General features: G+C 40.8%; 1 protein-coding gene across 1 annotated transcript in view; it reads left to right on the forward strand.

Annotated features, from left to right (window-relative positions):
• Window positions 1-23599, forward strand: part of FANCM (FA complementation group M) — a 177985-nt gene that overhangs the window by 79340 nt on the left and 75046 nt on the right. The window contains exons 10-11 of the mRNA XM_030213832.1: window positions 4388-4594; window positions 16379-16616. Coding sequence (XP_030069692.1) covers window positions 4388-4594; window positions 16379-16616 — 445 coding nt within the window. The remainder of the gene's footprint in view (window positions 1-4387; window positions 4595-16378; window positions 16617-23599) is intronic.

The raw sequence follows: 23599 nt of genomic DNA on the forward strand, positions 1-23599 counted from the left end.
GACCTGGGGACTTGGAATGTTGCTGATGTTTTATTTGCATGCTGGATATTTCATGGATGTATGGGGGAATTTAAAAGAGCCAAATCCATCTCACTCACTGTGGGGACGGCCACACTTCTAAGGAAATCTGAATTGGGCAAGATTTCTACTGCTTGATCTTTGTATAAAGTTTAATAATAATTATGTATCATCTGCAAGATTGACATTATCTTTTAATTTACAGCTAGAGGGATCTTTCAAGAGTAGCCGTACTGGATCAGACCAATGGTCCATCTAGCCCAGTAGCCTGTATGCAACAGAGGCCAAGCCAGGTCACAAGCACCTGGCAGAAACCCAAATAATGGCAACATTCCATGCTACAAATCTCGGGGCAAGCAGTTGCTTCCCTATGTCTGTCTCAATAGCAGACTATGGACTTTTCCTCCAAGAACTTGTCCAAACCTTTTTTAAACCCAAGTACGCTAACCGCTGTTATCAAATCCTCCGGCAAAGAATTCCAGAGCTTAACTATTCGTTGAGTGTAAAAATATTTCTTCCTATTTGTTTTTAAAGTATTTCTATGTAACTTCCTTGAATGCCCCCTAGCTTTTGTACTTTTGGAATGAGTAAAAAATGAATTTATTTCTTGTTCTACACCACTCAGGATTTTGTAGACCTCAATCATATCTCCCCTCCCCTCATCTGTCTTTTTTCAAGCTGAAGTGCCCTAACCTCTTTAGCCTTTCCTCATATGAGAGGAGTTCCATCCCCTTTATCATTTTGGTCACTCTTTGAACCTTTTCTAATTCCGCTATATCTTTTCTGAGATACGGCAGCCAGAGAATACAGTCACACCATGGAGTGATATAGAGGCATTATAGTATTTTCAGTCTTATTCACCATCCCTTTCCTAATAATTCCTAGCAGCCTGTTTGCTTTTTTGGCCACCGCTGTGCACTGAGCAGAAGATTTCAGCGTATTATCTACAACGACACCTAGATCTTTTTCTTGAGTTGTGATCCCCAAGGTTATTCTTTCCAATGTGCATCAACTTGCATTTGTCCACAGTAAATTTCATCTGCCATTTGGATGCCAAGTTTTCCGATTTCCTAGGGTCTTCCTGCAATATTTCACAGTCTGCACATGTTTGAACAACCTTGAATAGTTTTGTGTCATCTGCAAATTTAATCACCTTACTTGATGTTCCGATTTCCATATCATTATAAATATGTTAAATAGCTCTGGTCCCAGTACCAATCCCTGCAGCACACTTTACTGTTCACTCCTCCATTGAGAGAAATGACCATTTAACCGTACTCTCTGTTTTCTGTTTAATAACCAATTCCTAATCCATACCAGAACCTTGCCTTCTATCCCATGACTCTTTAATTTTCTCAAGAGTCTCTCATGAGGAACTTTTTCAAAAGCTTTCTGAAAATCTAGATACACTACATCAGTGGGCTCCTGTTTATTCACACCTTCAAAGAAATGAAGCAAGTTGGTGAGGCAAGACTTCCCTTGGCTGAACCCATGTTGACTCTGTCCCATTAAACCATGTTTGTCTGTGTGTTTGTAAATTTATTTTGTATAATACTTTCTATGTTTTGTCCGGCACTGACATCAGGCTTACCGGTCTGTAATTTCCCAGATCATCTCTAGAACCCTTTTTAAAATTGGTGTCACATTGGCCACCCTCCAATCTTCAGGTTCTACGGACAATTTTAAAAACAGGTTACATATTACTAACAGCAAATCAGCAATTTCTATGCTTGAGTTCTTTGAGCAACCTCGGATGTATGCCATCCGGTCCAGGTGATTTACTTCTCTTTAATTTGTCAGTTTGGCTCAGTACATCTTCCAGGTTCACTGAGATTTCTTTCAGTTCCTCCGCATCATCACCCTTGAAAACCATTTCTGGTACATGCAGATCTCTTACATCTCCTTCCGTAAAGACCGAAGCAAAGAATTCATTCGTGATCTAACAGTCACATGGATTCCCTCACAGGCTTCTGATATACTTGAAAAAGTTGTTACTGTGAGTTTTAGCTTTTCAGCAAGTTTCTCTCCATATTCTTTTTTAACCTTCTTTATTGGTGCTTTGCATCTGACTTGCCAGTGCTTACGTTGCTTCTTATTTTTTTTCATTTGGGTCCTTTTTCCATTCTTTCAAGGACAATTTTTTTTACCTGTAATAGCCTCTTTTATTTTACCTTTTAACCATGCTGACTGTTTTCTCTTCTTTTCACCTTTGCAAATACATGGAATGCATCTGGTCTGGGCTTCCAAGATGGTGTTTTTGAATAACGTCTATTCCTGATTTAGTGTACTAACCTTAGCAGCCGATCTTTTTAGTTTCTTTTTAACCATTTTCCTCATTTTATTATAGTCACCCTTTCAAAAATTAAATGCAGCTACAGTATTTTTATTTATTTATTAGGATTTATTTACCATCTTTTTGAAAACATTCACTCGGCATTGTACAGTAAGAATATATCAAACATAACCAATAGACAATTACAGAAGTAAAAATATACAGATAACAATACAAAGTATGGCATAGTATTCTAGGAGTGGATAAACATGTCCTGCTGCAGTATGTGCAGCCTGTGTCACTCCTTGTGTGTGTATGAGACTAAGAAGTTTGTTACTTCCATTAAAGGCCAGGTTGAAGAGCCAAGCTCTCCTGAAGTAGAGCTAGTCTTCTGTTAAGTGGAACCTTTCAGGGAGTGCATTCCAGAGTGTGGGGCTACTCCTGAAGGCTCGCTTGTGGGTATCACATCATGTAATGTCTTTTGGAGAGGGTGTGGTTAGGGATACCCCTTAGTGTCCTTGCAGGTGTGTAGAGGGTCATCCTGTTTTTCAAGTACTCTGGGCCATTTTCTTTTAAGGGCCTTGAAGAACAGACAGAGTTTTAAATTTAGCCCTGTATTGTACTGATAGCTAGTGAAGTTTTTGCAAAAATGATATGGTATAGTCACATCGCTTGCACTTTCTGTGAGTCTTGCTGCAGCATTCTGAGTGAAATGGAGCTGGTGCAGACCCTTTGTAGACAGACCATTGTAGAGTGTATTACAGTAATCCAGTCTTGATGTTATCATGGCATGCACAGCTGGGAAAAGATTTTCCTTCTCGATGTAAGGAGAGAGGCAGCATAGTTGTTGTAAATAGTAGAAGCAGCTCTTTAAGGTTGCTTGAATTTGGGTTATCAGAGTATGTGTTGTATCTAACTGTATTCCAAGGTTCCTGATTTGTGATTTGAGGGGGAGTTCCTACTTCCCAAAAGAGATTTTGATGTCATGTACATGTCCACTTGTGTTAGGGACCCAGAGAAGCTCAGTTTTGCTGGAGTTCAGGCAACGTTTGTTGTGCTTACCCCATTCTTCAAATGATGTTAGACAGATAATCAGTTTATTCAGGGCTATAGGTAAGTCAGGTTCAGTGGGTATGAATAACTGCACATCGTCTGTGTAGATGCAGAATTGAGTGTCCATTGACCTAATCAGCTCGGCCAGTGGCTTGTGGTAGATATTGAACAGAATAGGTGACAGTATCGATCCTTGTGATAACCCACAGGTCAGTGCCCATGGTGGAGATGAGGTGCTGCCAAACAGAAACGTCCTTTTGATCCTCAATTCTTTCTGCTGCTATCTTGTGTGCCCGCCTTACTTAAGAAATGCTTTTCTACATCCCATCTGGAGTCATATGCTGCTGATGGCAAGGAAAGTTAAATTATGTCTTATCTGATGATTTTCTTTCCTTTAGTCACAGCATATTAATCCAGAATCCCACCATGTTTTCTGGTTGGGGTTTGTATCTCTGTTCGGGTTTCCGGGTTTGTTTCCAGTTCTTCATATGCTCTACAATGTTATGGTGTCATATGATTCCCTGTGGGGAAAGAGAAGTTTGCTGTGGATGTTTTCATGTTTTCCTTCTGCTTTGTTAAGAGAAATACTAACAGAACAGAAACCTCACCGTCCTATAAGACAGAGTTCAGTTGTGCTCTCTATCTCCACCTGCTGGTAGATGGACATAACCCATCAGTTTCTGGATTCATATTCTGTGACTAAAGGAAAGAAAATTGTCAGGTAAGACATAATTTTATGACACCATACCTGGGGATCTCCCTCAATCCAACTGTCCAGTCACCCAGTCAAAGAACTCAACCAGATTTGCCTGCCTCTCTGGTCCTGGAATTGGATTTCAGACACTTCGCTATTCTCTGTCTTAGAAGTTAAATTAGGCTTGAATAACAGTTGTACTGAGAACACAAATCCTTTTCATTTCTGTAAAGAAATGAGTAGAAGTTTTGCACCTTATTATCAGGGTTGTATGCAAACTACATTAGATAATACATAGCAAATATATGAAACACTGAGATGATTTTTTTTTTTTTATCTTTCCTATTCAGGTTGTAAAACGCTTCCGTGAGGGTGGCTACAATACACTCGTTTCTACATGCGTTGGAGAAGAAGGTTTAGATATCGGAGAGGTTGATCTTATTATATGTTTTGATGCTCAGAAAAGTCCAATTCGGTTAGTACAGCGAATGGGTAGAACTGGACGCAAGCGGCAAGGAAGCATCGTAGTTATTCTTACAGAGGGACGAGAAGAACGAGTAAGTTGAACAAAAGTGAAATTTTATTGAATTGTACATCAGATAATCAAATTGAGTGAAAAAAAAAGTTGGTATTTCCAGGTGACCAGTATTCAATTATTACTGTTTTAGCACTTTAGTTTTCACTAATTTCCAAGTTACCTGCTTGCTTGCTTTTATTGAAGGGTTATTTTTTCATAACGAGCAGATCCCCTGAGTCCCGAGTAGCAATAAAAGGCATGAAGGAGGACTGCTGGAGGCTGGAATCTAGCCTGCCCTGCTCATGTGACATCAGTGGTCTCTTGGCCCGCATGCACTACTCATGTGACACCAGTGGTCCCTTGGCCCGCATGCTTGGGTCTTCTCCACCGTAACCTTACCGCTCCAGTCATAGTACGTGTGAAGTTTGGGCTCCTAAGACCTGGTCTCAGAAACTTGTGTCAATGTTGGGGAGTTTAGTGCCTAGATTTCTCCATCACCGGTCATCAGCCCTTCCCCACAGACAACAGGAATTGCAGGGAGCCAGCTTGAGCCTTGCCTCACCTCCAGCACTCTGCACATGTGCATTCCACACTAATCGTGGCCTCATCAAGGGTAGTAGACTTCTAGGGAAGCTCAGGAAAAAAAAAAAAGAAAAATGTTTTAATTGTAATACTGGTGGGTTCCTGGGTGGGGGGTGGACTCAGGTTAAAAATGTTTTATATTTCATGTTGGTGAGTTTTTGGGTGTGGATGGGATGGGTTTGCAGTGCCCAGGTTTAAAAAAAAATCTTATCTATAATGTTGGTGGGTTTCTGGGTGGGGTGGGCTCTGCAGTGTCCAGGATGTTTAAAATTTTTTTTCTATTTAATGCTGGTATGCTTTTGGGTGTGGGGATGTGGAGACTGGAAAGGGCAGTGGAGATGCTAGACTATGGTGGGGGGGGGGGGGGGGGGGGGGGAGGGCAGAGCTGATGCCAGATCTATGGTGGAGGGTAGAGAATGCCAGATTATAGGGGGGAGGGGAGTGCAGGGCTGAAGCCATACTGTGGGGGAGGGGGAGGACAGGGCTGACATTGGGCTACAGGGAGTAGAAGGGAGGTAAGGAAGGGCAGGACTGATGCTGGTCCACAGGGAGCAAAGGGGGGTGGGTAGAGAAGGGCAGGGCTGCTTCCAGGCTACAGGGAGGGATGGGGAAGGGGTAGAGAAGGGCAGGACTTATGCCAAGATACAGAGGAAGGGAAAAGAGTTTAAAGGTATGTACCAGTTTTATGAATACTGCTTAATCAGGCATGTATGTTATAAAGCAAAATTTGAAGGATATTTGCCATTTGCTGTAATTATTTTGCTGGGTATTGTGATGTGTGTTGAGATTGTCTGGTCAAGTTTAAGATTTGGGATAATGTAATTATATTTAAAAATGTCAGTGTTTCCAGTAAGTGTGTGTGTGATCTGTATGTGTTATATATGTTGTCCATTTCAAAATCTCTGCTGATCGGTGAACAGGGGTACTCTGTTGAAATTTGTTAGACTTAGGGGGTACTTGACTTGAAGAAGTTGGGACACACTGTTCTAGGCGGGATAGCCAGTTTGGAGAAGCAGTCCTACATAATCATTTTACTACTTATAAGTCAACTTCGCCCTCCAGCCCTTTTTTTCCGCCAGGCTCATTTTCTTCTTGGTTGCCAAATTTCATTTATATTGTGAGTCTGGCAGTTAGTGAGTCCCCATATGTGAGAGTATTATGCCTGCTTGTCTTTAGATCAGGGAGACCAAGCCCCCCTTGCCCCCAACCCCCCAGCATGAATGAAAACTGCAACTTGGGTTTCTTCCCCGCACAACAATACCTGCTAAAGGCTGTATGAATGCTTTTCAGGTCTTTCTGCAATAGACGCAACGGAAGCGTCTGTAACACATAATGCCAGCGCGGAAGTATGATCATTTGCACTAGATTCACCCTACCCCGCAGCGATAGTGGGAGTCCTCCCCACTTCTCCAATTGTTTCTGCGAGTCTCCCAAGAGGGCCGTGATGTTAAGAGTATACAACAACTCCAGATCCATGGCCAGCTTAATGCCTAAAAATGTAAAAGAACCATCAGCCCAACTTAAAGGGAAATCTGGACCCCAGAGCTGTCTCACCTCCAAGGAGGATGCCAGCGCCTCCAATTTAGCCAAGTTCAAACGCAGACCCGCGTAGTCACCATACTCCCTCAATATATCCATTAGAGCTGGAAAAGAATCCCACGGATCCGTCAACAATACTAGAAGGTCGTCAGCGAAAGCTGCAATCTTAAAGCTATACTGACCTATCTGTACTCCCTTTACTGAAGGATTCTCAAAAAAATCCCGGATAAGTGGGTCTAATGATAATACAAATAACAAAGGTGAGAGCGGGCATCCCTGTCTCGTTCCCCGAAGTATGGGAAAAGCCTGCAGTTCCGCCCCGTTAACGAGAACTTTGGCATAAGGGGAATGATAGAGGGCCTGAACTGCTGACATAAAACAACCCGTAAAACTGTATGTCTCCATAGTAGCAAACAAAAAATCCCAGCGGACTGTATCGAATGACTTTTCAGCATCAAAACTTATAAGCATTGATAGTGTCCTGCTCTGTCTCTGCTCCTCCAGCGTGGTCAACATTTTCCTCAGGTTTTTTGCTACCGTTCTCCCCTCTACAAAGCCCACCTGAGCTTCGTGTAAAAGACTCGGCAAAACTCTGGCCATTCGATTAGCCATGATCTTAGCCAATAATTTCGCCTACACGTTTAATAACGAGATAGGACGATATGACTCTGGTCTCGCCAGATCCTTACCTGGTTTTGGTAAAACTACTACTTGCGCCAAAAAACAGATTAGGTGGTAACTCTTTTGCGTCTACCAGGCTATTGAGGTATCTAGTCAAAGATGGGACAATTTCTTCTCCCAGGACTTTGTAAAACTCCATTCGGAACCCATCTGGTCCCGGAGTCTTAAGCAGAGGGCCCCTCGCTATTACCAAAGCCACTTCATCCTCCTGTATCGGTCCATTTAACCGTTCTAGCTCCGCTCACTCCATAGAAGGCAGATCTAGGTTATTTAAGTAGAGGGACCCTGGAAGTCCTTGTTCAGGAGGCTCTGCATACAATTGACTATAAAATTTATAAAAAACCTCACATATAGCCTCATCTGTACGTGCTGTGACCCCCTGTCCCTCTCTCAACAGGAGAACTCTCCCCCTGCCTCCCCTGGGACACGCCAACCGAGCCATCAGGTGGCCCGCTTTATTGCCATATTTATACAATTTATAATAGGTTTGAGATTTGAGAGCTCGCTGATGGAGAAGCTCATTTAAAGCCACCTGCAACACCAACAGGTGATGTCTATGAACCTCATTATGTGTCTGACCAAAGAGCCTGTGGGCCGTGCAGACTTGAGAGCTCAGTCTCAGAATATCCCTGTTACGAGCTGTTCTAACAAAATGCGAGTAACTGATAATTTCCCCACGAAGCACAGCTTTCGCTGCATCCCAGTACAAAATTGGATCACCTGTATGCATGCTATTCAGTGCCACTTAATCATGCCAACATTTCACAATCCTTTCTTTGAAAGCCGAGTCTCCATACAGCTCCACCGGAAACTTCCAAAAATTGCATCTGGATTTCTTTTGACCCAAGGCCCAGTCCATACACATCCACGCATGATACGAAATTGTGTAAGACCCAATCTCCAATGTGAATACATTACCAAACAACTCCCTTGAAATAAGGATGTAATCAATCCTTGCCTGGGTAGAGTGCACACGTGGGAGGTGCGTATAGTCCCTGCCTGTAGGATGCAGTACGCGCCAGATGTCCACTAGGTCTAACAAACGCCCCAGATGCTGCAGGCCTCTATTAGACGCCCCCATATCCTGCCTCACCCCATGTGAACTGTCTAATTGGGAATCCCAAACTGTATTAAAATCCCCTCCCACCACCACAGGGGCCTGGGAATAACTAAGTAAATGGTCAATCACTGTGTTGTAAAACTTCTTATCATACTGATTGGGAGCATATATATTGCACAGAAGGATTTTTTGACCCTGAATTTCCAGTTCCACCAATACATGGCGTCCCCCAGGATCTATGGATATGGGCCTAACCGTCGCTGCCACCCCCCTACGGATTAGAACTGCTGCTACTCCTTTCTTCCCTAGGGCTGCAGCAGACACAACATGTTTTAAGCTTGGCATGCTCTGCTTGACCAAGGTGAGTCTCCTGTAGTAGCGCAATATCAATGTTATGTCTCTGTAGGTGTTGCAATATTTTGGCCCTTTTTATCGGGGAGTTAATACCTACCACATTCCAAGTTACCAACTTTACCCTAGAGAATGGAGGAGTGGCCTAGTGGTTAGGGTGGTGGACTTTGGTCCTGAGGAACTGAGTTCAATTCCCACTTCAGGCACAGGCAGCTCCTTGTGACTCTGGGCAAGTCACTTAACCCTCCATTGCCACATGTAAGCCGCATTGAGCCTGCCATGAGTGGGAAAGCGCGGGGTACAAATGTATCAAAAAAAAAAAGAAAACAGTGGAACGATATTGTCATCCATAAATCTCCAAAACCAGCACCCAGGGTGGCGTCCCAGCCAGCGCTTCCCCAGGTCATACCATGTCTCTCCATCCACTCTGCACTCCCCCATGGATCCACACCTTTGATTATTATCAGCCCCACAACAAATCTAAGAACCCACCAACTTCCCCCATCCCTTTGCCCCCCCAAAGAAAAACGTTCCCTGAAGGGGAACTATCACGTCTTAACGCCTCCCCGTCCCCTCCCCCAGCTTCAATTACTACATATACCCGATCTGTTGCCTTAACCAGCCTCTCGGTAAAAAAAAAAATCTTTGCTTGGCTCCCTGGGCTTGCACCCTTACCCTCTCCCAAGCAAGACAAAACCCGGCATTAATTCCTATATCTCTTAGCAAGCCGTCCGTCTCCCTGATCTTCAGTCCAAAGACTACTGTAAAATCTTCATAGCAACACAGCACTGTTCTTCTGCAGGGAGTACAAGGTTAAATAATATCAAAGTCTCACTGCCGGTCAGTTTATCCCCCTATTTTGCCTGTACAACATCCTGGCAGATCCCTAAGGCAGCTGCAGGATCCATTCAGGCCCTTACATGTATCCTCTCCCTTCAAGGAGCTCCAAAGAGGGAATTTCCCACTCTCAAGTTAGGGCGGTGTTGCTCTTCCAGACTCTGCAGCAATTTCTTCCTCCAGTTGGGTCACATACACCACCTCCGCCACCGACTCAAATGAGCGGGCTGCCCCCTATGTGTGATCCTCAGCATGGCTGGGTATATCAAGGCAAAGCGGATTTTCAAGGAAAAGAACTTCGAGCAGAGTGGCGAAAAAGCACGTCGCTTCCCTACTACCCCCGCCGAGTAGTCTTGAAAACACAGTATCCACTTATTTTCGAATGACAAAGTTTTATCCAAACGCGAGGTCTGCAAGATAAATTGTTTATGGGCGAAATTTAACACCCTCAGGATAACCACTCTCTGCTTAGCGGGATTAGTGTGGTGTGGTCCTACCCGGTGGGCACGTTCCACCCACAATGGACCCATTCCAGCAGGGAAATCGATTACTTCAGCGAACCAACGCTCAAGAGTAGTAGCCAAATCTTTGCCCCCCAGGTTCTCAGGGAGTCCAACCAATCGGAGATTGTTCCTCCTGGAACAATTCTCCAAGTCCTCCACTTTTAGCTCCAGTGTCTCTAGTTGCTTTTTAAAGTCTTTTTGCGCTTCCTCAACCTCCGTCACCCTGTCCTCAACCTCGCTCTTTCTAGACTGGAAGGCCATGCACTCCCGGGTCAGATCTTCCATTTGTGTCTGCAATTGCTCTAATTTAGTGTCAATGGGTGTCAGATGCCTTTCCAACAACTCCTCCAACACTGCCATCATTTCTGATGTTATCTCCGCTACCCATGTGGAGGAGACCGAAGGGCCTGCATGACTCGGTGAGGCCGCCATCTTGGTCTCCGCCGGCTTGCTTCTAAATTTGCCTTTCTAGTCCTTCACATGCGACTACTCTCCAGCATGGCGTCACGTGATCTCCTACCTAACGAATCTTATTGACTTCTTTGACTGGGTGACCAAAGAACTGGATGAAGGACGTGTGCTAGATGTAATCTACTTGGATTTATCAAAGCCTTTGATTCGGCCCCTACAGAAGACTCGTGAATAAGCTGAAAAGGCTGAACTTAGGACCAAATGTGGTGAACTGTATAGGAAACTGGTTGACCGACAGGTGGCAGAGGGTGGTGGTAAACGGAATCTGCTCAGAGGAAAGGAAGGTGAGCAGTGGAGTTCCTCAGGGGTCGGTGCTGGGGCCTATTATGTTTAATATATTTGTGAGAGATATTGCTGAAGGGTTGGAAGGAAAGGTTTGCCTTTTTGCGGATGACACGAAGATAGCCAATAGAGTGGATACCCTGGAAGGAGTAGAAACGATGAGAAAGGATCTCCAAAAGTTAGAAGAATGGTTGAGGGTCTGGTAGTTAAAATTTAATGCCCAGAAGTGCAGAGTGATGCACTTGGGGTGCAGAAACCCAAAAGAGAGATACCGGATAGGAGTGGAGAGATTAGTAAGCTCAACTCGGGAAAGAGACCTTGGGGTGTTGGTGTCTGAGGATCTGAAGGTGAAGAAACAATGTGACAAGGTGATGGCCATGGCCAGAAGGATGCTAGGCTGCATAGAAAGGGGTATAACTAGTAGAAGAATGGAGGTGTTGATGCCCCAATACAAGTTGTTGGTGAGGCCCCACTTGGAGTATTGTGTTCAGTTTTGGAGGCCGTATCTTGCTAAAGATTTAAGAAGACTGGAAACGGTGCAAAGAATAGCTACAAAAATGGGATTTGAGTTGCAAACTGTACAAGGAGAAACTTGCCAAGCAAAACACGTATACCTTGGAGAAAAGGAGAAATGGGTGACATGATACAGACGTTCAAATATCTGAAAGGTATTAATCCGCAAACAAACATTTTCCGGAGATGGGAAGGTGGTAGAACTAGAGGACATAAATTGAGGTTGAAGGGGGGCAGACTCAGGAGTAATGTCAGGAAGTATTTTTTCACAGAAAGGGTGGTATATACGTGGAATGCCCTCCCACGGGAAATAGTGGAGATGAAAACGGTAATGGAATTCAAACATGCGTGGGACAAACACAAAGGAATCCTGTTTAGAAGGAATGGATCTAAGATTCCGTAGATCCATTCCTTCTAAACAGGATTCCTTTGTGTGCGGACGCTGGTAATAGGGAAGCAAAACCAGTGCTGGGCAGACTTCTATGGTCTATGCCCTGATCATAACTGATTAGATATTGATGGGCTGGAGTGTCAATTTTAAGGGGCTTCGATGTTAGCTTCAGAACTTTTAGTACAAGAACAGTGCTGGGCAGACGTTTACGGTCTGTGTGCCCTGAGAAAGGCAAGAATCAAACTCAGGTATACATATAAAGTATCACATACCATGTAAAATGAGTTTATCTTGTTGGGCAGATTGGATGGACCATTCAGGTTTTTATCTGCCGTCATTTAGTATGTTACTATGTTCTTTGCCCTTGTCTTTGACATTGAATGGGGTCTGCTTACCTGTTCAAAGGGTGGTGAAAGTGCTGGGTTTGTGTTTAGATTCAGGGTTGACAATGAAACAACAAGTGATGAATGTTGTTCCATCTTGTTTTGCTCCACTTCGACTACTGTATAGATTGAAACCTATGTTACCGGTATGTGATTTTTGTGGAGTTATATGGAGCATGGTTTTGTCACGGCTTGATTATTGCAACACTCTATACTTAGGCCTGGGTAATTCCAGGATTAGAGAGCTGCAATTGGTACAGAATGCAGCAGCAAGACTGGTTACTGATGTGTCTAGAGTGACACATATTACATCCCTTTTGAAACAGCTGCACTGGTTGCCAGTCAATTTTCATATACTTTGTTTTGTTTATCAAGCACTTTATTTATCAGCTCCACAATATTTGAAAGATTTTCTTTATTTACCATCCTGGTAAGTCTTTCAGATCTGAGACAGAGATGTGCATTTGACTTGATCCATCTGTTGGCGGGAGATACAATGATGCAAGGCTTTCAGCCTTTTCGATTGCTGGAATTTCCATGTGGAATTCTTTAAAGGGGCAGCTACATTTATGTACACAGATTTTAGATTTTAAACGTTATTTGAAGACATACCTGTTAAGGCATTTATGTGATTTGGTATTAGGAAAGCTGTAATTGGAGTGTATTAGCAGGTTATGCTATCAGCAGACAGTCTTTCTTATTTTTGTATGTTTTAATGTTTTGTTGTATTTGATATTAATACAGATGTGTATGTGTTTTGTAAATCACTTAGGTTTAAGCGATATAAACATTTGAAAAATAAATTAATTCACCTAATAAGTCCGGTTATGGAGCTTGTATAGTTCACTAGCTTATTGGAGCTTTAAGTGGTGCTAACATATTAAAAGATAAGAGTGAAGCATTCATCTGTCATTTTGTAAACTTTACTACATTGCTGTACTGGAAAAGCACTGGGATCACAACCCTGAGAGAATTATAGAGGATGAAGAAGTTGTGATTAGCTGGGATGTTCCTATTTTGATAAGATACTTAATGCAATAAAACTGGACATAGCAATAGTGGAGAAGAACCAGACGTGGCATTGGTATTAGTGTTGGTGCCAAATGATTATTCTGTGCATTGAGTGGAGAGAGAAGAACCTAAGTACCATGCTGTACAGTCAGAAACCAAAAAATATGGCAACAAGATAAGAAATATTTCCCATTTTAGTGGGTGCCTCAGGCTTGATTCAAAGCAACTTCAAAGCATGCTTTAATAAATTGTCTAAATATATTATCATCTTATGAACTCCAAATTGAAACTTTTTTTGACACAGTTCAAGTACTATGTTGAATAATAGCATCAAATCTGAGAGGCTGAGATCATGCCTCACATGACCTGACTTAAGATTGAGGTTCATTGCTATCATAGTAAGCATTAAACTAGCTTATTTAGAAACATGGCTTCTGAGAATAGCCAGCAGAAGTGGTATGCTGATATGAAGTCTAATCCAGGAGCAGTGAAACAGATGTTGAGTGTTCTAAAAAAATGCTAACCAGTGAAAAGGAGTGCTGTAACCTGCAAAGGATGACAAAAGAGTAAGGACGTATACTCACCCATCATCTATTGAAGAGGCCACCTTGAGCAAAGCCAGTTTCTTCTCTCAAAGGAGACAATGTACCTTGCTTCTTTTCCCTTAAAACATCTCTTTAAAGTTGCATAGTATTGAAGAAGACATGAGTCTGCACTGCACTCCTTAACAGCACTTTCAACCAGTTTGCCATTGTGTTTAGCTGCTGGGGCAGATACTCAGTGATACAGGTGGCCACCTAGGAACAGCATGAATATTCTTGTTTTCTTTATCTTCACCAGCACCCTTTATCTCCAATTTTAGCTTCCTATATGAACAAATGGAGGATTAAGGCTTCACATAGGGTCTTCACTCAGGACTTTGTGTAATGTAACCTAGAATAGTTTGAGAACAAGGGAAGCCAGAGATCAAATCCTAATGATGCTGATTGTGACCCTGGACAGGTCACTTCAACCTCCATTGCCTCGTATACAAAACTCAAGAAAAGTTCTCGGGAGATAGGTAATACCTACTGTACCAGAATTTAAATGACCTTCAGCTACTGCAAAAAAGGTGTGAATTTAAATATAAATTAAAAAAAATAAAAAGCAAGGATATTTTAGTGCAGTTTTTAATGCAAAGCCTACATTTTTACTTTGTTTTTAACATAATGGTAAACTGTATTTCTGTTTTAGTATAGAAGTAAAGTTTTTACTTTAGTTTTACAAGATATTTTATATTTAATACAGATATTTATTTCCTTCAGTGTGCTATGCATCTCATGACTTGTTGCATTCAAAGACAAAATATAATGTAAAATTAAAAAAAAAAAGTCTGCACTAAAGTTTTAATGCAGATTTTCAGCACCTTCTTATAATATTGTTCCATTGTGAATTCCGTGTGGGCAAGGTTCTTCCTCAACATGATTATAGTCTTGCATTTTTGGTGAAGGTAATCCTTGAATTTTAATTTAAATCAAGAAAAATTGTATTCCCCCCCCCCCCCCCCTTCCACTCCGCATATGCTGCTGGTAGAGGTGGTATATAGAATAGGTTGTAAAACATGTTTTTTTCCCATTTGAATAGGACAAAGGAATCAGAAGATCCACATAGTTTTGTCTTCTTTGACTCAAATATGTTAGGAAGTTTTGTATTTAAACTTGTGATAGCTAACTGGGTCTGTGAAATATTCCCTGTATCAGAAAGCAGACTTTTCTTGACAGGAGCATGTGCATGATTGTCAGGTCAGAAAAATGGCTGCCTCCAAAGTCTATTTCTCTTCAAGAAATGTATAAAGTGACAGCACAGAGATCACTACACACATTTGCATCCCATTAGTACCTAGAGACTGACTCACTTCAAGATAGTTTTGGATAGTCGGTTCTATTTAAAATGTTGTGCAATTAAACTCTGTAATTGCCAAAATGGTAGATTGACATTAGGATTGAAATTCAAGGGGACATAAAGAGAACCTTTAGCTTGAGAAAACCCATATATTGGGCCGTTCATTCTTTTTGTCCATGAGAAGGCAAAATTACGTACCCACATAGGTTTTCTTTGTGGATAATAAGTTACAGACCCACATTCTCTGCCACCTCCCATATTTTAATCAGCCTGTCTTTTTCTTAGGGGCAGGGAAGGTAGCTTAGTAAATCAGACCCTTAATTTCAGTTTAAAATGGGTCTCTCCCCCATATTCCAACCAAAATTCCATTTGCTTATCCTGTGCCCATCCCTCTCCTGCCTCTTCTACCCTTGCTCACACCTTTCCTACTACTTCACCCTTCTCCCTCTTTACCTATCACCCCTCTCCCTCTTTACCTACCTATCATTTTTGTTATTCTGCTATATTTAACTTTTATTTTCTCATCAGTATCCTGTAATCCCTATTACTATGTAAGCCGCATAGAACCTGCTTTGAGTGGAAAGCGCGGGGTACAAATGTAATAATAATAATATTCTCAGTAGTCTCTCTCCCCCTCACCCTCAGTCCTCCACGGTTGCGTCTTTCTCTTTTTCAATCCAATCTGCTTCTCAGTCCATTCTGCCCTCAGCAGTCTCTCTGTCCTCCCAGCCAAGCCAGCCTCAATCACCCACCCTTTCCCCCAAATAGCCAGCAGCATTCCCAGATTTTAGCTAATTTACCCCTCACTTTTTGACTTTCGCTGCTGCTTTCTCCATTGGCCACTACCAGAACAGCCGTTTCCTTCAGTCAGGTACTATGTGGTTTTCAATGAGTCTGGGCCACATTGTGCTTGAACACCTGTGTGGATTTCATAATCTCAAGTTTTACAAACCAGCACAGGAGTTCAGGCGTTCAAGCATATGGTTCAAACTTGCTAAGTACTCTGACCTAACTGACCAAAAAAACCCCAGCTAATTTGGTTGCAGCTATCTGTTAGTAACATTGGGATTTCCTTTGATAAAAACAACTATTATATATATATATATATATAATATATATATTAGTTGTTTATATATATATATTTATATATATATAATATATATTAGTTGTTTATATATATATATATATATATATATATATATATATATATATATATATAGTTTATATATATGTTGTTTATATATATGTATAAAATTTGGAATGAGGAATGGGCAGTTTACTCATAGGTTGATAATGTTGTTACTTCATGCTTTTTTAATTATAATTTTCTCTTTTACAGATTTACAATCAAAGTCAAAGCAACAAAAGAAGCGTTTACAAAGCAATTTTAGGCAATAATAAAATTCATCTTCATCCTCAAAGTCCTCGTATGGTGCCTGATGGCTTGAGCCCAAAAGTGCACAAAATGTATATCACTCAAAAGATATTTGAGCCCAAAGACAGTTCCAGGCGAAATCCTAAAGACAGGAGTTCAAGTACAATGTGTCTTAAATCATCTCTGTTTCATAATGGAACTGGTAAGAATGTACTTATTCTATGAGTTTATTGATATTTTTAACACTTTACTATGTATACAAAGTTGTCACATCTGTTAATACTTAAGTGAATAGATGTTATGTATGGTGTAGAGGTCTTCTTAACTCACTTAAGAGTATTCTTTCTCTGTAGTGCTGATAGCCTCAGAATAGGAACTTAAGTAGTTAACTCAGGGGCATGCAGAGTGATAGGAGGACATATGAACCAGTTTCCAGGTTAGTTGTTTATCTAGATATATTAGAGAATGTACATGTCGAGAAAATCACTTTTTTATGAGTAGTGCATAGTGATTTGGTGAACCATAATACAATTCTGTATTGGCTGGAATCTTCTTATCAAGATGTTGGAAACGGGGCAGGATGAACCTTTTGGTGGGACCTAAGGAAATGGAGTCCTGTATAGTTCTGACTGCAGAGGAAAACTGTGAGAGGATGAAACACGAGGTAAGAAGTGTTGCTAGCCGGGACAAATGCATAGGGGCTGAGGAGAATAGACAAGACTTCCACAAATATTGGCCCCTCACACTTTCTCCCAACAGCTGACTTAATGTGCAAGAATCTACCTTGGAAGCTGTTGAATTGACATGTCTGAGAAGGGCTCCTCCTAAATATTTGAAACCTTTGCATTTGCCTATAACTTTAGCTCTGCCCTGGTTGGAAATTTATAAAGCATTTTTTTTCTCCCCATCAAACCAATCCTTTGGATTTTGATTTTTTTTTTGAGCCGTGATTTTCAACCCAGTCCTTAGGATGTACTCAGACAATTGTATTTTCAAGATTTCTACATTAAGTATTCATGACACAGATTTTCATGCATATCTATCTCATGCATATTCATTGTGGGTATTCTGGAAACACAACTGGCTAGGTGTGTCCCAAGGACTGGGTTGAGAATGCCTGCTTTGGAGGTACGGCTTGAACATAACTTTCCTTTTCAAGAGAATTATTAAAACATGGTTATTTAGTTAGGCATTTTCCTGTTAGCTTGTAGGGTATCCATAAATATGATATTAATTACGTTTTTATTTCAGTGTATTGTTTGATTGTGCTAGTATTTTTCTGGAATTTTTATTGTAACCCATCTTGGATTGAATGGCGGGCTATGAAATTTTAGTAAATTGAATGTGGCTGAAATCATAAATACTGAAAAAAATATTATGGAGAAAAACACTTGGGCATAATCTTTTGACATTTTCAGGCAGCAACTATTAAAGCCCCATCGTAACACTGCTTTTACTATATTGTAGTAGTTCCTCAAGAAGTACCTCAATATTTGCATCTTATTCCTTTGGTGGGCCTCCATTCTGTACCACACATTCACTTTTTAATTGATGCCAGACAATCCTTTAAGTTTGTGTGCCTCCTGTTGCTTGGTGTAGAGCACTGAGTCATAGTCTATCCTGAAATAAAACTGGGTTATTTTCCAATCTCTCCTACAGAAAGACAGTTGTTTCATAAAGCAGTTATGCAAATCTTGCCATAGCTGTTGTCCTGCATATTATATTTGCCTATTTTTTGTTTTTATTTTTTTACTTTCTCACGAGAACTGAAATTAGGCTTGCCTTATATTTAAGGTTGCCTTATAACTGGGCAAATACAGTATAGAACACTTTGATCACTTACAGACAAATAGACTAGTTATCCCTTCACCACAGAAGGCTAGATGGGAATCTACTAGAAACTCAGCTTTCTTTTTTTTAGCTCCTTCCCTCTGGAACTGTCTCCCTAAAAACCTTAAGATTAGAAGAGTCCTATATTCAATTTCATAAATTTTTGAAAGCATATCTGTTTCAGAATATGTTCGAAAATAATCTGTGATAAAAGGCAGAATGAATATGCAGTAAAATAATATAACGATCTATGTACTTGTTATGAATGGTTGTCCAGTATGTGTTGGTGTTGTTACCTTTTAGAATGGTTGTTTTAGCTTGCTGTGCTTTCCTGTCATTTTGATGGCGTTCTTTTATGTTTGTTTTTATTATGATTTTTATATTGCTATGTAAACCGTTCTGTTTTGTGAATACAATTTGAAACGGTCTAGTAAATGAATAAACGATAAATGATAGAAGGAAAATGTCATGCAGTATTTGAAAAATAACAAAAAAAGAAATGTCTTTATTCTTTCTAATCAACAGAATGTTAAATTATTCTTAAGAGGGTCAAATAAAATGCCCGTCTGTTGGTGGCAAAATAACTCTCTGAAAACTTAGTAGAACAAGACAAAATTTGGCATGGTGAAGAATGGATGTCAAGATCCATAGAATCCAAAAACAGGCCAGATTGTACCAGGGGTTCTAGAAAAAAAAGTCCCCAAAAAGGTGTTGAAGTGCGTTTCTGTGGGAGTTGTGATTCAATCAACTATCATATAAAAATATATAAACTCCTACACAGAAATAGCGTCAAATATATGTTTAATTTATAGGGGAAAAGCCTCAATCCCGGCGTGAGCTCCTTGTGTTGTGAAACAACGTAAGGGAGCACCGCCCGATCATCACTGGCTGAAAAACCCCTATTCAGGTAACCCACTTCTATTTTCCAATTTTTAAAGAAGTCTCAAATTAATGGTTACTTAGCTCACTGCTGAAAAAAATCCTAAGCAGTTACCGGAACACAGTCATCTGAACCCAATCCACGACCCGACTCGGCCCAAGTTTCGCCTTCTTCCTCAGGGTCCGCGGGTCAATCAACTGTATTTCAATCGGCTTATCGCTTTCTTCAACATTTTTATATGATAGTTGATTGATTTGACTGCCTATAGCTCCAATATTGATTATTAGTAGGAGTTGTGATTCAGACATCTGCAGCATAAACTTGATACCTTGAAACATAGCAGTTAGGGAATTGATCATTTCAGACTCTCCTGGTCACAGATACACACAGTCGTATATATATATGCAAAACACACAGATGTGCATAGAGTCTATTACAGGGACATCCAGATTGCAGTCCATAGGCCATAAGTGGCCCACCTGTCCTCAGGATGTGACCCACTTCACAATTTTAGCAAAATACATTTTACCTAATTAAGTGCATATCATTTTGAAGCATTGCAGCACTGTTTGTTGGATATGAAATTATAATTTCAGAAGAGACTCACAAATTTTAATGACTATAAATCACACAATTACAGGCTAAAATATTCATGCATCCCACAAACATATACATTTCTAGTCCTGTGGCCCACTTAAAGAATTCATGTAGCCCACATGCTCCATGAGACAAGCTCTGCATGTTTTCCCTACCAGGAGTCTCCATGCGCTGCTTCTACACCCATCTCCTTTCCTGGTAGGCTCTTACTGATTCAGTTATTTGTTTTATTTTCTTATGAATTCTGCTGAAATCTAGTGACTGAACCGTTTAGTTTTCTTAATGGTTATTATCTATGGTGACTCCTAGTAGACCGAACCATGTATTCTTTCACTTTTGGGTTTGCTCTGACTAGCACACATTCGTCTTGCACTACCAGTGCTTAGGAGCTTGTATGGATTTCCTTCTGTTTCCAAATTAAAGGCATATTTTACAGAAAGAATTGTGAGAAGTTCTCTCTTCAAACACCCTAATGCCAGCTCCGTGCTGGCATTAGGATTTCAGCTGTAAGTGCAGCTTTGGTTTGTATGCTATTCTCTGAACATTGGGAGGAAATAGGATGACCTCATTAACATCCATTTGACTACATTTGCATGCTGTTTGTGCTTATCTTTGGTGAGCATATTGTCTCCCACACTAGAGCCCTCTGAGCATTCTGTGCTCATTAACGCCAGCGCTAGTTCAAAGCTAATCGCCTCTAGCGCCAGTGTTAAAGTTTTGAGCATCAGTCTATTGATGTAGTGCTTTTCTGGAACACTGGTGTACAAATCTCCTTTCTGAGCTTTTGTTAGCATACCATGTGATTTGAATGTATAAATGTTGGGTCATGCCCTTCATGGCAATCTGTAACCTTTGTTTCTTTCAGGTATGTAACTACATTGTGATGTCTTTATGGTTTCTTTTAAAAGTGGCTTCTTGTTGAACTTTAAAATGTTTTTTCAACTCTAAATACAAAGAATTGAATAGATTTCTGCCGGGGTTTTTATTTTTTTTGTTCTTTATATGTACTACATTTCCTGCAGTCTGTTTCTGTTGAGTATTTGAATTCTTTGTATCTGAATGTACATCACTTTGGTAGCAGTTGGATTTGCAGGCAGTATATGTAAGAAATGAAATTATATAATGCATTCAGTTAATAGTTTCTGGGCATTTTTACAAGCTACTTAGAATCACTGCTGCTTACATTTATAAAGATGCTGTCTTGCCACCACCTCTATTCCCTGACCACCTAAAATTTCATTCCAGAATAAATACTCATGCTAGATCTTCTATTTTGGGTTGCACACAGAGTAAATCCCCAGCTTGATTTCTGCGATGGCAGATATTCTGCCTAGATTTGCTTGCTGACTACGCCACAAGAACTAATAGAAACAAATAATCACAGTGAGTTATTAGATTCTGAAGATTTAAGTAAAGAAGCAAAAGGTTTTATTCCAAGATGTCTCTGATAAAATGTTTTATTCCAAGATGTCTCTGATAAAATGTTTCTTTCTTAGACTTGTGAAGTTTATTTTTTTGTCCTTTTATTAAAAAATTAAGTATCTCAAGAATACAAAAGAGAACCAACAGCCCAGTAACAGAGCAATAATCTATGATAATCCACTATATCAAGTGTTCCCAGTAAGTATTCCCCCCTCCCCCCCTCTCTAATACCAAACCATCACAGAATAGAGTAGAACTGTAGCACAAAACTAATAGAAACAAGTCCTTTTCCTTTCATAAGGGGCCTCCCAAGCCCACAGGTAAACAAAACCTAAGCTGATAGGCTTCTCTAAATCCAGTAAGGATGCCACACTTGCAGAGAGGAGCCCATGGAGTCCTTATGTAATGCAGTCAGTTTAGACATCAGATAAATATGATCAAGTTTATAGAGCAATATAACTATAGTAAGCAAGTCCTGCTGTTTCAGGTGAGAAGCTGTGCAGATCCAGGCCGCTGTAGCTATAAACGATGCCATTTCTGTGCTTCCTCCTCCAGCTTCAGATGAGGACCATTCAGCAAAAAGATAAACATCCAAGGAGAGCAAGAGATGCAAAATATCCTTGCTAAGTTGTACCACTGTAAGCCAGAAAAGTCTTGCTTTAGGACAGTTCGACGAAATATGAATAAAGGTGCTGCTGTGACCACACCCTCTCTAGCAGTGGCCTGATCCAGACCTGTATATCGCCTGATGGTGGGCAAGAGTGTAATACCATTGGAATAGTATCATATAACCATGTTCAATGAGATTGATATTTATACAGAACTTAAGGAGATTCTTATACTCCACGTCCCACTATGATAGCTGCAAAGAAAAGCCAAAAAGTCCCCCCAGTTGTCTCTCATATTTCCATATAAGTGGATAACCAAGCAGGAGGGCCTTGTATAATTGAGAGATAAACCACATTCCTGCCCCCATTCAAAATACCTTTGTCAGGGCATAATCCTTTTGCTCACAATGGGGCAGTACTTTATGACACACAAAATCCTTGAGTTGTTGGAAGCGAAAGAGGTCAGTAGAATTCAGACCATATTCATCCCGGGAGGCTTTAAAGGACAACTTCAACAAAACGGTAAAAAAGGTCACAACAAACACACATTAACTAATGAACGACAACTAACAAAAATCCACACATCAAGCATAGAAGCCCCATACCAAAATATTCAAGTGGGCTACATTAACGCTAGATCAGTAGTTAACAAAACAACAATTATAACAGACTGGATCAAGTCAGAAAACCTCGACCTAACTTTCATCAACGAAACCTGGATCCACAATCAAAAGGTTCCCATAATCCTTGACCTATGCCTTCCAGGTTACAAAATCACTCATTGGACCAGAAAGGAAAAGAGAGGTGGAGGCATAGCACTAATCTACCATTCCAATTTCACCAGGAAACCACTGCTGAGTCCATAACAGCCCAACTTGAAATTGCTTCAATTAGAATCCACAACAAATCCCTGCTTGATCAACTGAACTGTGTCCTATTTTACAGACCACCCGGTAACTGGAATGAAAGCAGTCTAAGTTCATGGACTTATCTCAAACACTTGCGTAACTAATTCCAACACACTTATACTAGGTGACATAAATCTTCACCTAGAAGATACAAATTCTTCCAGTGCACGAGAATGTACGGAATTCCTTCATTCATGGGATCTTACACGGCCACACACGCAAGCTACCCACACCAAAGGGCACACACTAGACCTCTTCTCATACAAACTGTCCACAGACCACAACCTACTAATATCAGATATCAAATGGACAGAAACACCTTGGACCGATCACTACAAATTAAATCACTAAACTGGCAGAAGAAGGGATCATACCTTACACAAGAACCCACAACTTACAGCACAAGAGGCCAAATAGACCGAAAAGCGTTCTGGCAACAGATATATGACAACGATTGGTCAGCACCAACGGATTCCATGCATTACCTCTCTAAAAGGAACGAAAGATGCAGAAGCGTACTAGATGACATAGCACCCTTAAAATCAAGAATTTCAAGAAGACTAAACACAATACCTTGGTTCAATAAAGAATTACACAATCTCAAAACACAATCCAGGAAACTCGAACAAGCATAGAAAAAATTGAAAGATTTCGATATGGTAAACCACAATATACTACTAAGACTCCTAGACCACTTCGGGATTGGTGGAAACACACTTAACTGGATCAAGGGTTTCCTAACCACCAGAACATACCAAGTAAAATCAAATTCAAACATATCGCCACCATGGAAAGCAGACTGCGCAGTATCTCAAGGATCACCACTATCACCAATACTCTTCAACGTAATGATGATCCCACTGGCCAAAGCCTTATCCAACCAAGGCCTCAGCCCGTTCATTTATGCAGACGACATTACAGCCTATGTCCCCTTCAAACA

The sequence above is a fragment of the Microcaecilia unicolor genome, chromosome 9 (assembly GCF_901765095.1).
Source record: "Microcaecilia unicolor chromosome 9, aMicUni1.1, whole genome shotgun sequence".
Taxonomy (NCBI): Eukaryota; Metazoa; Chordata; class Amphibia; order Gymnophiona; family Siphonopidae; genus Microcaecilia; species Microcaecilia unicolor.